The sequence below is a fragment of the Felis catus genome, chromosome C1 (genome assembly GCF_018350175.1).
Source record: "Felis catus isolate Fca126 chromosome C1, F.catus_Fca126_mat1.0, whole genome shotgun sequence".
In the NCBI taxonomy this organism is placed as follows: Eukaryota; Metazoa; Chordata; class Mammalia; order Carnivora; family Felidae; genus Felis; species Felis catus.
Genome location: NC_058375.1, coordinates 88,471,110 through 88,487,081, shown reverse-complemented (window position 1 = coordinate 88,487,081; position 15,972 = coordinate 88,471,110). Strand labels below are relative to the sequence as shown.

Genomic DNA, 15,972 nt, shown 5'->3' with positions numbered 1-15,972 from the left:
TTACTTACTATATCCTTATTTTAAAGTGTTTCTTTGGGGAGGGGATGTTTGTCATACTTCTGATATAGCCTACAATACTCTTTGACAACAGAGACCATAATATTAATTGAATTGCTAAAAGCATCCTGCATCAGGTTTATACTTAAATACTTGATAAATAGTAAAAATAATAGTGTCATGTACAATTACAACAAAACTGCCTTTCCTTTCTTGAGAAAAATATATATTGGACAGCACAAAAACTTACTTTTCCATTTTCAAAATGTCTTGGCCAACGGAAGCTTGACATTACTCGTGTAAATCCATACGGATGAGCAAGCATAAATCCAACTGCCATTTTGTACAGTCTGAAGGTTACAAAATGATATCATCATAGAAGAAAACAATACTTTTAATGTCATTAAAACAAATGGAAAAAAATAGGGGGGGTGGTGGATTTTATTTCCTACCTGGAGTCCCAGAATGTTAGAATAGATGCTCCTCCAGCTCCATGTCCTCGCTGATTGTCATGATTGTCCACAAAGACAAGTGCTCTGTCAGAACGCATGAAACCCCATCCTTCTCCCCAGTTCCTATTAAAACACATATACACAAAAATACATGTATTCTTTTCCAATAGTTTTAGGGTAACCTAAATGTGTATTTCTTTTGGTATAGCATCCCCAAATGAAATTCTGTCTCTAATTAAATGATTATTGTATAGGAGTGTTTTTAAAATAAAAAAATAAATATATATAGAGATAGATAAATAGATATACTATATATATAGATATACTATACATTCAATGTATGTATATATGTATGGATTACTTGTATTATATTCATGTTACAGGTGTAAGATTTTTGTTATAAAAAGTCCTTTTAGAGGTTTCAGTATAATTTAGATGAGACTTCAGAAGGATCAACATCCATATCACATCATACAGAATGGAAAACTGGGTTAAAATCAGGTTTCAATATTATATTGTTATAATATAAACATTCTAATATTTGAAATTAATTAATTGATATAATATATGTAAACTTCATAATGTAGCTACATTTAGGTACTTTATAAATGATACAATCATTTTAATAATAGCATGGCCTTCACATATTGTATACAAATACTAGTCAAATATAGTAGAGTTATATAAGACATAGATTAAAGTCTCTAGGTTATGTTTGAGGTTTTGAGATATCCTCATGATTGACATTCTAAATAATAAAGATGATACATTGGAATTTGGGAAACTATAACCCTTATTATTAGTAATTGAATCTTTAAAAATTCTAAATAAGTTCCAAAGAAGATAACTCAGATTGGAATAATAAGACTAAAACATCTGTGAAATAATTTAAAAGACAAATCGTATTTCATTTACTTTAAGTAAGCCATCTTCTCTCCATTCCACTTGCGCAGAACTGTGCCTAATTTTGCACCATACTTGAATTCTGTCACACAGCCATTTCCAAAGTACTCATTGCTTTTAATTGGCTCACCACCCAGATCAATTACCTAGTAGAAATACAAGAAAAATATTACTTTAATAAGAACTTTAAAGAATTTTAACCAAAAGGTTAACATTATGTAGAAAATAACTTGAAACTATTTATGTTATTTGAAATACCCAAAATGGTTTTCTTTATATCAAGATTCTTCCTTTTTTGCTAAATTATATGCTACAATATTAACAATAACATGATACAAGGTGATCTGTTGTCCTGTGAGAATGTTGACCTAATTTAGTATTGTACATAAATGATAACAATAGGTCGTACTTATATAGCACTTGATATCTGGATGAAAACATTTCTAAGTGGTTGATAAATATTAACTCATTTAACTGTTGGACAAAGACAAAGACATAACTATTATCACCATCCCTTTTCTTCACTTGAAAATAAAATGTTGCATACAGAGGTTAATCAACTTGCCTAAGTGAACACAGCTACTAGTGCTATAGCCAAGATTTAAACTCAGACTGGCTCAAGATAGCAACTATGTTATTATCTGTCTTTTCTAAAGGTCTCTGGGGAGACGGTAAATGACACAGATGTTTGCAGCCTAAATGAATTCTCTGCACTTCCATAAAACCTCTTGTGATAAAGAGTTAGATGTTAGATGCTGTTCCAATGAAAGAAGGTTAAAGAACACTCTTCTATACAAATGATACAGCCATTAAACTACAGAAATTGTATCTTTAATTAAATCTACCATTTATTTTCTAATTAATTAAATTATATTTTTTCATATACCTATGAAATACATATACATATATGTACTGATGTACCTCCTGGTAAATGAAGGGTTTACTTCCTTCGGGGAACCAGTTTGTATTCAGATTATGCAGTTTATCCAAAATTGCCTTCATGTCTCCAGGCCACATGTGCTTAGAAGCATCAATTCTGAACCCTGCTACACCAATGTCAACGAGGCGGTTCAGATATTCAGCAATCTTAGAACGCACATAATCTTTCTCCAGTGCAAGATCAAGAAGACCGACCAGACGACAATCTCTGACCTATTGAGGTAAAAATTTTGTGATTGATACACAAAACACCACCTTAACCTGACAATCCATTTGATTATTCATTCATTTATTCATTAACAGGTGTTTCTGTAGTGTCTTTTTTGCATTGGGAACTGAACATACTGACATTCTAGTATGGACATACCTTTGATGTATTAGAAAAAATGGAGTATGTAGGAAATAAAGTAGATGAGTTTTTTTTTTTTGGGGGGGACAAATTTACTTGGGAAAAATATTTTAAATACTGATTTGAGTTTCTAATTTTTAAAGAGTCAGACTTGGAATCCTTATTTTCATAAGGAATCTAAACCAGTATTTAAAATGAAGATCAATAAGCTCCATGTGGATAATTAAAGGCACGAATAGCTCTTTATTCCAATCACTGTGGGTTTTTTTCTTTAATTACCTGATAAGGATCATTATAGTTCTCAATGTCTCCACTTCCAGTTCTACATTTACCATCATTAAAATCCCAATGAGAGAATGGGACTGCTGGAAAATCTCTATTTCCAGGGTTGAAGTAACTTCCACAAGTACTGCTTGTTCCTGCACCCACACCATTCCCACTCATATGATTAATTACAGCATCCACATAAATATGGACCTGAAAAACAAAGTTTCTATTTCAGTTTGTCTTTAGAGAAGTAGAAATCTATAGTATTATCGACTAAAGTTTACAGCATGTTAATCACACTGCAAAACTGGTATTTGTTATTTTTTAACTTACCTTCCTAGTAAACCAAAAGTTAAGTGTGAAGGGAAACCCATGTGAACTGAATACCTATCTGCATTTTACCCTCTTGGTAAAATATTTACATAAATGACAAACTGGTAACTAAAACTACCATAACTATGAAAAAATGCAAATAGCCTTTTGGGGGGACAGATCAGAATCATAGAAGACAGGAGAGAACATTGGTTTTTGAAATTTCCATGCATCATCCTAAGAAAGAAGCAGCTAGCCTCTATTATCTACTTAGCATCTAAAGAGAGGAAGGTAAATCTCTCATAATATAACTATTTACCATCAAAAAACCTATGGGGAAGAAGACCCAGAAATTATAGGTGCATATACAAGCCACATAAAAATTATAACAAATATTGCAACTGGAATTTCCAATTCCTAACTAGAAAGTATTCCCCAGAAATGTGTACAGTTAAATTTGCTTTATAAATAATTTTGGCTTTAAACTTTGATTGAAATTTTCTTTAGTAGACAAATGGTACATATACAAAGATTTACAAAAGCTAAACATAGGTAACAATTAATTTCTAACTAGAAATTTACACTAGGTTAAGTGTAAAGTAAAATAAAATAAAATAAAAAACTATGGAAAATATTCTGCTCATAAGGAACAGGAGACAAGAGAGAGAATTTTCCTAAATAATGTTTTTAAAGGAAATTTTAATTCACTTACACCAACGTTGTTACATCTAGTCACCATGTCTTTGAATTCATTTTCATTTCCTGATCTTGTGCATAACTTGTAGCTAACTGGTTGGTATCTTTCCCACCAAGGTCTTAAAGGGCTATTAATCACAACATTTTCATTGGGTGGAGAGATCTACAAATAAACAATAAGTATCATATTATGGGTTACTTTATATCATCAGATATTCTATAACATAATCAATGATCTAAACTTATTTCTGAATCTTTGCATATACAGCTACATTTTTAACTACCACATTGGAAATGTCCTCCTGAAGAAGGTTTATATCAGAAACAAAACATAAAGTTGTCAATAATACCAAATTTTTTTCTTCCTCAGTAAACCGTTTTAGAGTACCTATTTGTGCAGTAAAATCTTCCAGCTTCACAGATACAGATCATAATACCATTTACTATAAGCACAGCAAACTTTGCAGTTTATACTAAGAATAATACCCACCTGAACCCCTCCAAATCCTTTAGGAGCTAAGTATCGCTCACATTCAAGAGCAATGTCAGCCCAGCGCCACTCAAACAGATGGACAATAGATGTCCGTCCAGGCTTGGTATTTGGGTTATACTGAGCCCAGCAGAACCCAATGACTGAAAGCAACAGAAAGAACTTCATTTTGCTTTGAAGTTGTCAGTGTTCTTTGCAGCAACTATTTATCTTCCTGTAAGAAAAATATTTTACTAGGTAAATATTAACATGGATAAATACATAGAGCATAAAGTGTTTAATCATGATCTGAAAAGAATTATCAACAATGATAATATTAACAGGTGAAGAATATCTGTAAACAATATACCAGGCAAACAATCTAAATGACCTTTTAGAACTTAATGCTTTGTTTACTGAGGGAATATTAACCTTTTTCAACATCTGGAATTTTATATAGAGAGAATCCTCAATCATGGATTATTTAATCAGAATTAGATTTTCTTTCTGAAGTCCTTCACAAATAGAAGGAAAATCACAATCAAAGCCAGTTGAATTTATAATCAAAACATTGCCTTAACTATCTATTTGCAAACATTATAATGTTTCAATTTCAAAAAGAAATAGGATATTTAATTCAGTTCTTTTCTTATACCACCAACCCTAATTTTTAGTTACTTAACTTTCTACATTAAGATTTAAGAAACTATTTGGAAGTTGAAATAAAGATAGAGACACTTTTCCCCACTCCATCAAATTATATGCTTAATGCAGTGGCTGTAGCAGTAGAGCGTTTTGTTTTTTTCCCCTTATAGCCAAATATTTCATACCTGATAGGACACTAAATTAATAAATTCACACCTCATTTTCTTCTTAACGTAAGTAAAAACCTATGAAAGAGAATAATAGTACAGGTGGAAAACACTTAATCCTTTAATCCAACAAGCATTAACTGAATATTGTTTTTTGTTTAAGCATGTGGATGATATTTGGGATACAGTAATAAATAAGATAGATAGGATTCTTGTTCTTGTTACATTCTAGTGTGGAAAGAAAATATATGAGTAAATGATGATGATGATACATTGAAGATATCAATAAGAACTAGTATGAATTAATAGTAATAAAATAGAAAGTGACTTTGCCATTAAGGTATTTTAAACTAAATATTCAGGAAAGATTTCTTTGTGGAAATGATTTTCAGCTAGTATTTGAAGGATTAGAAGCACCCAGTGATTTGAAGATCAGAGAAAGAGCAATCTAGAGGAAAGTACAACAGAAAAAACCCAAGGAAAGAAAAACTTCAAGCAATATTAAATAAATAAATAAATAAATAAATAAATAAATAAATAAATAAATAATAAATAATTGTCAGTGTAGCTAAACAATATGTAATAAAGGGAAGGGCAAAATGATATGAGGTCTGAGAATTAGGCCAGATCATGTAGGATCTTGTAGAATATAATGAAAGAGAGAGGCATTGTGTCTGTAAGAAAGGGAGCTAAGAAACTCTGGTGTACTTTAAAAGAAAATCACTCTTGTTACTCTGAAGAAATTGGATTATAGGAAAACAAGAGTAGGGGTAAGGAGATCTGTTAGACTTTTTTAGTGGTTTAAGAAAGAGGTGAGTGGCTTAGACTAAGGGCATTGACAGGATATATTTCATAGGCAGAGAGGTAATAGGTTTATGGATAGATTAGAGCTGAAGAATAAGGGAAACAGAGGGGCGCCTGAGTGGCTCTGTAGGTTAAACGGCCGACTTTGGCTCAGGTCATGGTCTCTCAGTTCATGAGTTTGAGCCCCACGTTGGGCTCTGTGCCAACAGCTCAGAGCCTGGAGCCTGCTTAGGATTCTGTGTCTCTCTCTGTCTCTGCCCCGCCCCTGCTTGCACTCTGTCTCTGTCTCTCAAAAATAAATAAGCATTAAAAAAATTTTTTTTTTGTTTTTTAAAGAATGAGGGAAAGAGAAAAACTAAAGAACTAGGTATCTGGTAATGATACCATTCATTAAGATAAGGAAAAATAAGGAAGTACCAGCTTTGGGGAAGGGTTACATAGAGCACTATGGTCCATAATTATTTCTCTAGCAACCCTAATGCTCTCCTTTGGTCCTTCTTCCAACTCACCATGTAAACACTATGTGTCCTACTTTCTTAGTCAGTTCAAGTTACTATAACAAGATTATCACAGACTGGGTGATAATCAACAAATATTTATTTCTCATAGTTCTGGAGGCTAGGAAGCCTGAAATCAAAATGTCAGTAGGTTCAGTGTCTGGTGAGAGCCCCCTTCCAGCTTCATAGATGGCCATCTTCTCCCTGTATCTTTACATGATGGAGAACAGAGTAGAGCTCTAGTCTCTTTTCTTAGAAGGACACTAATGCCATCATGGGGCTCACTCTCATGACTTCATCTAAACCTAATTACTTCCCAAAGACCCCACAACCTTATACCACCCGTGGGGAGCTAGGGTTTCAATATGTAAAGTTGGTGGGGGGGAGACACAAATGTTTAGTCCCTAATGCTTACCCATTGCAAAACTAAAATTTCCTCATATTTCACAAGTAATTTCATTGCTCCGTAATTTTTGAAGTGTTTTCCTTTCTATAATCACCTTCCACCATCCTTGTATACTTCATAAGCAACATCTTTTAAAGCCTTTCCTGTTATTCCCAGGCATAGTTAATAACTGATCTATATGATAGCTTTTTAACATATATCACAATATTAAGCTGTATTTGATTTATATTGTAAATATATTATAAATAATTAAGTACTTATGTGTCCATCATTCTGGACAAAACTTCTTAAAGATAGACTTCCTATCTAATATTCCTAGAAACTAGCAAAACAAATAGCTAGTAATGGCTTATGTAATCAACAAATTGTAACATAAGATTCTAAATTCTAGGCATTGTGCAAGGCATTGGCATAACTTGGGTTATGTCTTCAATGATTTTTAAAAATAAACAAACACTGTCAGAAATTATGTGATACAATTTAATCTTTGCAAAAACTTTTTACACATAAAGGAACTATAGCCCAGATAAACAGTAAATTGTCCAGGCTCAGACAGTATATAACAAGCCAGAATTTGATAATAGGTCCTACCACAAATCAACATTCTCTGTATTATACCAATATTCCTCATAGTATTCTAGAGGTGTGATATCCAACATGGTAGCTACAACATTTGGCTACTGATAACTTAAAATATTAGTCTGTACAGAAATGTGCTATAAGTGTAAAATATACTCCACATTTTGAAGAAATAGTGTGAAAAATTAATGTAAAAATTAATAATTTTATGTCATTTATATGTTGAAATGATATTTTGTGATGCATTAGGTTAAATAAAATTTATTATTAACCTTAATTTCCCCAGTTTCTTTTGGCATCTTTTAATATTTGGCTATCAAAAATTTTTAAATTATATATGTAGTTTTCATTAAATTTCTAATGGGCAGTACCATTCTAGAGATAATGTTAAATCAGAGAAAGGACACAACTGTACACAAACATAAGTAACAGTAATAAAATAAAGAATATGATTAATACTTTAAGAAAGATACAAGTAAAGTGTTTCATGATTTCATTGATAGAAAAAATAATTTGTGCTGGATGAGAACAGAGGAAGATACAGTCAATTCAAAGAACAGGTTTGACTTTAACCTTTAAATAAAACAGAGAAGGTGAAATAGCTCTGACTAAAAAAAATAAATAAAAACAAAAACAAAAATGAAAACAAATTTAGGAAATGAGAAAGAAGAATATCAAGAAACCAATATAGTTTTGTAGAACACTAAGTAAGGTGCAGGGGAGCCATAGGAATTAAGGTAGGAGAGTCATATTGAGATCTCTTAAAGTCAAGGAGGAGAAAGTAGAATTTCTTCCTAAAGCTATAAGAAGCTATATAGAAGGGTGTTGTTCATTTGTTTGTTTGTTTTGAAAAAGAACAGTAACATGATTAGAGCTTTTAAAGTATATCAGATGGATTGGGAAGCAAAGAGAACTGAGATAGAAACAATTGAAAATAGCAGCAGGAGTGAAATTGAGTGTATAATAAATTGTTACAATCAGTGTCACCCAGTGAATGACACTTGCTTGTATCCAATTTGGGGTCTCTTCCTTCATAGGCTATGGAATTGGCTTATAAATCGTTTTGCCCAGTGGGATGTCAGCAAATAAGACACAAACAAAAGTTTGACTAGCATTTACCCAATGGATCTTGATCTCTTGAAAAATCTAAGACCATTGTGTTGTTTGGATAACTAGGATAAATTACCACATGAAGAGATCTAATTGTTTCTACCCATTCCAACCATCTGAGTTGATCTACCAACTAACTGTAGTCGAATGGTTATTCCAGGGCAAAAGCAGTGGAAGAACCACCTAGCCACCCATAAAATTGTGAGGCATAACACATTATTATTGTTATTCAGCAATAATTCACTAATACAGAAAGGAAAGATAAAATAGATTTGGTGGAGACCAAGTCTACATGAAATGGTAAGTAACTGGATGTAGGAAAATAAAGAAAAGGAAGAGTCAAACGGGACTCTGATTTAAAGGTTAATGAATCGAAGAATGACAATGCAATTACCATTCTTGAGCAATCTAGAAGCAGACTTGGTTAGGGAAACTGAAGAACTAATACTGGGATATACTGATATTGAAGTATAAAAAAGTATTAGATATGAAGAAAGAAGCAGATAGATTTGGGAACTTTCAACAAAGCAATGATAGTTTCAGAAATGGCATACAAAATATTTAACAACTGGATTTGGTCACAGACACTGACCAATCAGAATAGATACCATCTATAAACAACTAGTATATATAAGTCAATGAACATGGATGAATTATCAGGCCTGGAGAGCTGGACCCTTGAGAGTAGACAAAGAGAGTTGACAAGACAGCTGTTGAGTCCAAATTTACAACTTTGTTTGGGTAAAGCCCAGCAGTGTATATGATAAGGGAGATTGGAGGGAGCATATAAAGAGGTGCCTTCATAACAGGGAAAAGACTTTTATTACCAGAGAAAGGCTTTCAAAAACAAATAGGAAGGAAAATTTGCAAGGAGGACAAGAGACCAACTGGATGTAGATGAGTATTAGAATAAGAATAGGAGAGAAGACTGATGAGACTGTGGATGATATAGGGCTGATGGTGATAAAGAGGCGGGAATTAGATAAGAGCAGCATGGTTTGAACTTTATACATGACTTAAGGTTCCAAATGTTAAAATGTAATGGTTAAGAACATGACCTTAGGAGTTAGACAAACTACAGTTTAAATTCTGACCCGGTCATTTATCATCTGTGTGACCGTGGAAAATAATCTCTTTAAGTTTATCTATGATCTAGAAAAAGCAATATGTACCTCATAAAGCTGTCATGATGATTAAGTGAATTAACACCAATAAAGCTGTTATCCTGGTGTATGAATACAATAAAAACTCAATATATTTGGCTGCTGTAATGTTATTATTGTTTTGTTATTTTTACTGCTGGTACTGTTCAAACTGCTCTAAACTCATGCTCTCTTTCCACTTCTACTTATTATCACTTGGACATTCTCTCTTTCCATTCCACTCTTGCCAAATTCTAATAATACTTTCTATTTCTCAGAACTATTTGCACACCCCCTCCCCCCACACACACAAACACACGGAAGAAAAGATAGTGATAAGAAGGAACTGGCAATGATTTCTACCTATTTTTTCCACTCTTCTTTTTCTCTCTTTTAGTTTTAACCACTTTATAACTTCTAGCAGACACACATTGATTTTGAGATAACTTCTCATCACTGCCTCATTAGTTAACTCTGAACTGTTCTTTTAATAACAAGTGTTTTTCACATGTATGTTAAGATGTTATTAAAATAAGGGATAACATATTAAAATTATGCAGATATAATTCGGGAAATTTTACCAGCACCCCAGCATAGGTGGATATATACAATCATACAATAATCTTTATCAAGGGTCAGTCACTGTCCTATATTTTCTCATTTAATCTTAATTTTCCTCTCAATCTAAAGAGCTACAAACTCCATAAGCATTAAAACAACTAAAGCATATTTTTATATCTTGTGAAGTAAAATCTGCAAACAAATCCTTGACATCTTTGACATCAATAACAAATTAAAAAAATAAGAACTTGAGATAGTTATTATGGCTACTTCTCATTATAGATTTCCTAAAATTGTTCCCCTCAGAGAAGCTATTCACAGTTATTAATACTAATATCAATGCTCTGCTGCCCACATCTCATATTTCTTCTTCAAAAGAAGAAATTTCCTTTTCTAGTTTTAAGGGTTACTATAATGTCATATGAGATGTCTTGGGAGTTCCTTAAAAATATGAGCTAGAACATTTGATAATATCCTACCGATTACCGATAAAGCAATACTCCTTAAGAAGTATTTATATTTGAAGTGCCAATAAAACATATCCGATGTTAAAAAGAAAAAAAAATTCTATTAACTCAGACTCCTCCATAAGTTTTCTAGTTTCTGATGTTCTCAAGTATTTTTTTTCTCAATCAGTATTATATAAAAGATACTTGTTATTTTATTTAATGTCTACAATATAAATGACATCATAAGGGAAAGGCTCTAGAAAAAATTCAGGACTTCTCTTAACACATGAAATACCATAAATTTGGTCATTTAGCTTAAGTCTACCTAAATCATACCATGGCTTAAATAGCATAAAGGAGCTCTATTAAAATGTTAAGCAAAAAGTAATAGTCAAAAAACCAGTATCTATTTCTATAGCTTCCTTTCTACCTATATAAATGTCAGTAACCTATATAAGTATTAGTTATTTATAATGTTCTTTTCCCCTTTCCAAAACAACCTCTCATCTCAGGCATACACTAATACATTTTTTAACATGTAGATAAATTAACATTAACCTAAAATAAACAAGTTATCTACTCTTGTCATTTGTAGTTATTAGCCTAGATACTTCATATCTATATAAATATCTTTAGAGTAAGTTGTTTAAAGTATTATTAAAAATTTTAACAGAAATACCTTAAATGTCACATCTATGCTTGTTATTTTGTCACTTTTATTTATCTCCAAATGTTTTCTTTTTCTATTTTTCTAGTTTTCAATATTCTAGAACTTTAATTAGTATTATCAATACAGTAGTTTTTCAAGTTAGTGGTTTCTCTTACTGAAAAAAAGTCTTAATTCCTCTAAATTTTACACTGAATCATGTACAATTTTCTCAAAACAGTATCCTGTCTCCTATGAGCTACCTACCTCCATAAAACAAAAAGAAAAACAAAAAGAAAAAACTTAAAGGAAAAACAGGAAAATGAACCCTGAGCTCAGGATAATAAATCACCTGTGAAGTTAGAGAAAAGAAGGCAAATATAATCAAGTTTACCTACCAGATTCTTTAAATGAGAGAAACGTTTTGAGCCAAGACTCAGACACACTTCAAACAGAAACAGTACATTTTGTGCTGCTGGAAACTGAAACTTGAGTTGTCAACAAACCTAAAATAGCTTGTAAAACTTTGACCCATATCAAATCATATGACAGAAACCACTTATTTCAAGACAAAAAACGGGGTAGGGACTACAATACTCACAAAACATTAAGATAACTTACCACATCAACTTCTTTACATCAGCAAACTCTCAAATTGACAGATCAGTCTTTTCAATCATACAATAACAAAAATCATATAGTTCTTGTTTTGCTTTCTCTTCAATGAGGAAAAAAATGCTGAATTTAAAGCTTTATAGATTTGTTATAATCCTCTTCTTCTCCATAGGTGCTCTTACAATGCTGTTCCAACTCTCCAAACCAAATCTGTGAAAAAAAGTCTAATGTGAGCTCCACAGTGATACTTGATTAGCTACTATCACTCCCAATTCCCAGGAAAACCAACTGTCTTCCCTCGGCTCAATTTGCCTCCCTGACACTTCTAATTACACTGTACCTTTTCAGTTGTTTGCTTTCTCTTTGGTCTTCCTTTCTCTTTCTCAGTATTATCTCCGAATCTCAATTAGTCTTTTTATTTCCTAAATCATTTATATCAATCTATGAATTTTTTTTTATAAAATAACCTTTAAAGACACAGATTAAAATGATTGTGTTACATTATATAAAAAAGTGTGAGTAGGATGTAAACAAAGTCTCTAAACCAAAATCTAATTTTGCATCTGAGCTTTGCGACCTACTATGTGAACCTTAGGGAAAAGAGAAGCCTATAGATTGCATTTAGATCTTAGTTGGAAAATGGGGATAATAGTATTGTTGATAAATATGATAAAAATACAAAAATAAGTAAAACCAACTAACAATATGCATTGAATGTTACTATTACCACTTTGATTCCTTACACAAACATAAATGAAAGCTAGAACTATGATTATACCCAGTTTTAAAAAAGGAAACTGAAGCACTAATATTAAGTAAGACAACTATTCCATGGTCAAATTTCTGTAAACACTGCAACTGAAATTCAAAACCAAGCAGTTTAACTCCATAGTGAGCTCTTAGCCATTACTCAGTCTTATCAGTCCCCATCACTGAGTCAAGTGATAAAAGTCAAGTAAAATACTTTATGTGAAGATATTTTAGAATCTGGAAATTTCTGTTTAGCTAACATTAATAAGTTTATAAAATTGCAAAAGTAGTAAGGGTTATTAGTCTCATATTTCCTGTTTTTCAAATTTTCACACTGAACAAAATTAATCTTTCTCTGTTACAGTTTTTATACCTGATTTCATACCCACAGAAGGTATTACTATTCATAAATATTCAGTGCTCCTCCCTGCAGGTTACATATACCTTGTCCTGTTGAATTTGGGAATTTTCATGTCATTTGCTTTGGCAATAAAATACAAGCAGACGTAATATGTTTTGTTCTGGGGCCTGTGTATTAAAATAAAGTTTCAGTGGCAGATTGTAAAGTGACTAATATGAAGAGTCCCCTTGTTGATCTAAGATAAACACAAGAAATAAATTTGGCTACATAAGCTACTGAGTATTCAGCTTTTTGTTACTGCAGCATAACCTAGTCTATCCTGATTGACACAACCATTAAGTTCCTGTAAGCTCTTTGATTCCTAAGACATTCTATATGCCATTTCAGTTTTCTTGGGATGTAGGAAGAAAAAATAAATAAGATCAGAGAATATTTATATTGAAAGAGACTACTGGAATAGTCCAATGGTTTCTAGATTTTGAGCTCTAAATAATAGAATTTTAAAAGAAATTGTATAAAAAATATATTTTCAGACAAAAGTCATGAAATTCAGTTTTACAAAAATATCTACCATTAATATATTGTTCTTATCTTTCTCTTCTTAAATTTGAAACCACTTATCTAAATCTAATATTATTTTATTGATATAAAAAACAAGACCTAGGATTAAGACAAGTAGCATTTATATTAAACCAATAACAATTTTAAAAAATTGACATGTGATGTCAGCATCATGGTGGTATGAGTCATTCCTCTTTCATCTCCTCTTTGATTACAATTAATTAGTCACCTATACATGAATAAAAGTGCCTCTGTACATTACAACAGGACACCTGTGAAATTTCTATCTACTTGTGCACCCGAGAGAAAGTGGATAGATCTCAGAGTGAACTGTGGATTCAGTGGAATTGGTGAACCTGCTCCACCCACATTGCCATGATGGGGAAGCTGGAGGGTATACCACTGGACAGATACACATGGAAGCATCAGCCTGATAGGAGAACCTGGCACACCATCAGACTGGTACAGAGGTGAGTTTGGAGGCAGAGGTAAGAGAGGAACCCACTGAGGCAGGCTCCCTCTCCAGGACATCAGTGCAACACTCTGGGCTTTTGGCAACAGAAGGAGTTACCTCTCTGGCAGAAGATGTGAAAAGCACAAGAAGTGACAGACTGCCCAGCTGCACGTGGGCTGCAGCTGGAGAGCTTGTTTCTCTCCTGCAGCACCAGAGTTCTAAGGAATGACCTCCCTGACTTGGAGGAGGGAAGGGAAATGGAAGGAGGCAGACAAGGAATATCAAATGGTGTTTAAGGAACTCATTTCCTTCTGTATGCTTCAGGGTTTCAGCTGTAGATCCGCTCATGGACCTTTTGAAGTTCCCTACACGAAGATTCACCTAATGGGCTGTAGGCACGCCCAAAGTCCCAGGTGCTAAACCCACATCTCTCCCAAATCTGCTGCCAGCTCTTTTTGCACACTTCATCCTAACAGCCATCTCCCACAGGAAAAACCAAAAACTTGAGGTATAGTGCCATCTTCTGGACTACAAAAGAAAATTTTCTAACTGCTAACCTGTTGAACTGTAACAAGCCAAATTACACAAATCCTTAAGTAGGAAAAGTGTTTGCTGCTTCAAATGTAAAATCAGAGGCATATATTGTTAAACACAATGAAAATCAAGATAATATTATATAATGGAAATAAGATAATTCTCCATATACTGAACTCAAAGGCACAAAATATTGAGACACAACTGTTAAAGAATTCAAAATAAATTTTATGAAGAAATTCAGTGAGCTACAAGAAAACTGAGAAAGGCAATTCAATGAACCTGGGAATAAAATTAATGAACAGAAGGAGTTCCCTACCAAAGAGACTGAAATTTTTAAAAAAGAACCAAACAAGCACCTGGGTGGCTCAGTCAGTAGACTCTTGCTTTCTGCTCAGGTCATTATCCCAGGGTCACAGAATCGAGCCCTGCATCAGGCTCCATGCAGAATACACAGCCTGCTTAAGATTCTCTTTCTCTCTCCCTCTGCCCCTCTCCCTAGCTTGTGCTCTCTCTCTCTCTAAAATAAATAAAGTGAAAAAAGTAAAAATAAACAAATTCTAGAGCTGAAGACGTAAAACAATGAAATGAAGAATGCATTAAAAACTTAACAGAAGACCATGGGGGAGGGGAAGGAAAAAAAAACAGAGAGGGAGGGAGCCAAACCATAAGAGACTCTTGAAAACTGAGAATAAACTGAGGGTTGATGAGGGGTGGGAGGGAGGGGAAGGTGGGTGATGGGCATTGAGGAGGGCACCTGTTGGGATAAGCATTGGGTGTTGTATGGAAACTAATTTGACAATAAATTTCATATTTAAAAAAAAGCACAGACAACAGGGCAGATAGAATGGAAGAAAGGATAAGTGACTTGAAGGACAGGAATTTAGAAATGAATCAGTGAGAAGGGAGAGAAAATTAAGATTTTATATTAAAAGCAAAGAGGGGTGCCTGGGTGGCTCAGTCGGTTAAGCATCCGACTTCAGCTCAGATCATGATCTCATGGTTTACAAGCTGGAGCCCCATGTCAGACTCTGTGCTGACAGATAAGAGCCTGGAGTCTGCTTTGGATTCTGTGTCTCCCTCTCTCTCTGCCATCCCCTCCTTGCACTGTGTCTCTTGCTCTCTCAAAATAAATGAACATTTAAACAGTGAAAAAACCCTATGAGTACTATAAGATTCTATCAGAAAAGCAAATAGAATAATTAATTTACCAGAAAAAGAGAAAGGGAAGGGGCAAAGACTTATTTAAAAATACAATAGGGGCACCTGGGTGGCTCAGCTGGTTAACCTTCTGACTTCAGTTCAGG

General features: G+C 33.3%; 1 protein-coding gene across 8 annotated transcripts in view; it reads right to left on the bottom strand.

The window, feature by feature from the left end:
- The window catches only part of AMY2B (amylase alpha 2B), a 198,112-nt gene extending 185,970 nt beyond the window's left edge, over positions 1-12,142 (bottom strand). For 6 of the 8 annotated variants that reach the window (XM_045036303.1, XR_006584605.1, XR_006584601.1 and 3 more), the window contains exons 1-8: positions 11,789-11,930; positions 4,406-4,619; positions 3,932-4,078; positions 2,920-3,117; positions 2,274-2,504; positions 1,365-1,498; positions 450-572; positions 248-347 (exon numbers count right to left, since the gene is read on the bottom strand). In XM_045036303.1, coding sequence (XP_044892238.1) covers positions 248-347; positions 450-572; positions 1,365-1,498; positions 2,274-2,504; positions 2,920-3,117; positions 3,932-4,078; positions 4,406-4,573 — 1,101 coding nt within the window. In that variant the 5' untranslated portion in view covers positions 4,574-4,619; positions 11,789-11,930. Of the gene's footprint in view, positions 1-247; positions 348-449; positions 573-1,364; positions 1,499-2,273; positions 2,505-2,919; positions 3,118-3,931; positions 4,079-4,405; positions 4,620-11,788; positions 11,931-12,011 lie in introns of those variants that run through there. The other 2 variants (XM_045036302.1, XM_003990379.4) reach the window with 2 other exon arrangements.
- Positions 12,143-15,972: the final 3,830 nt, after the last annotated feature.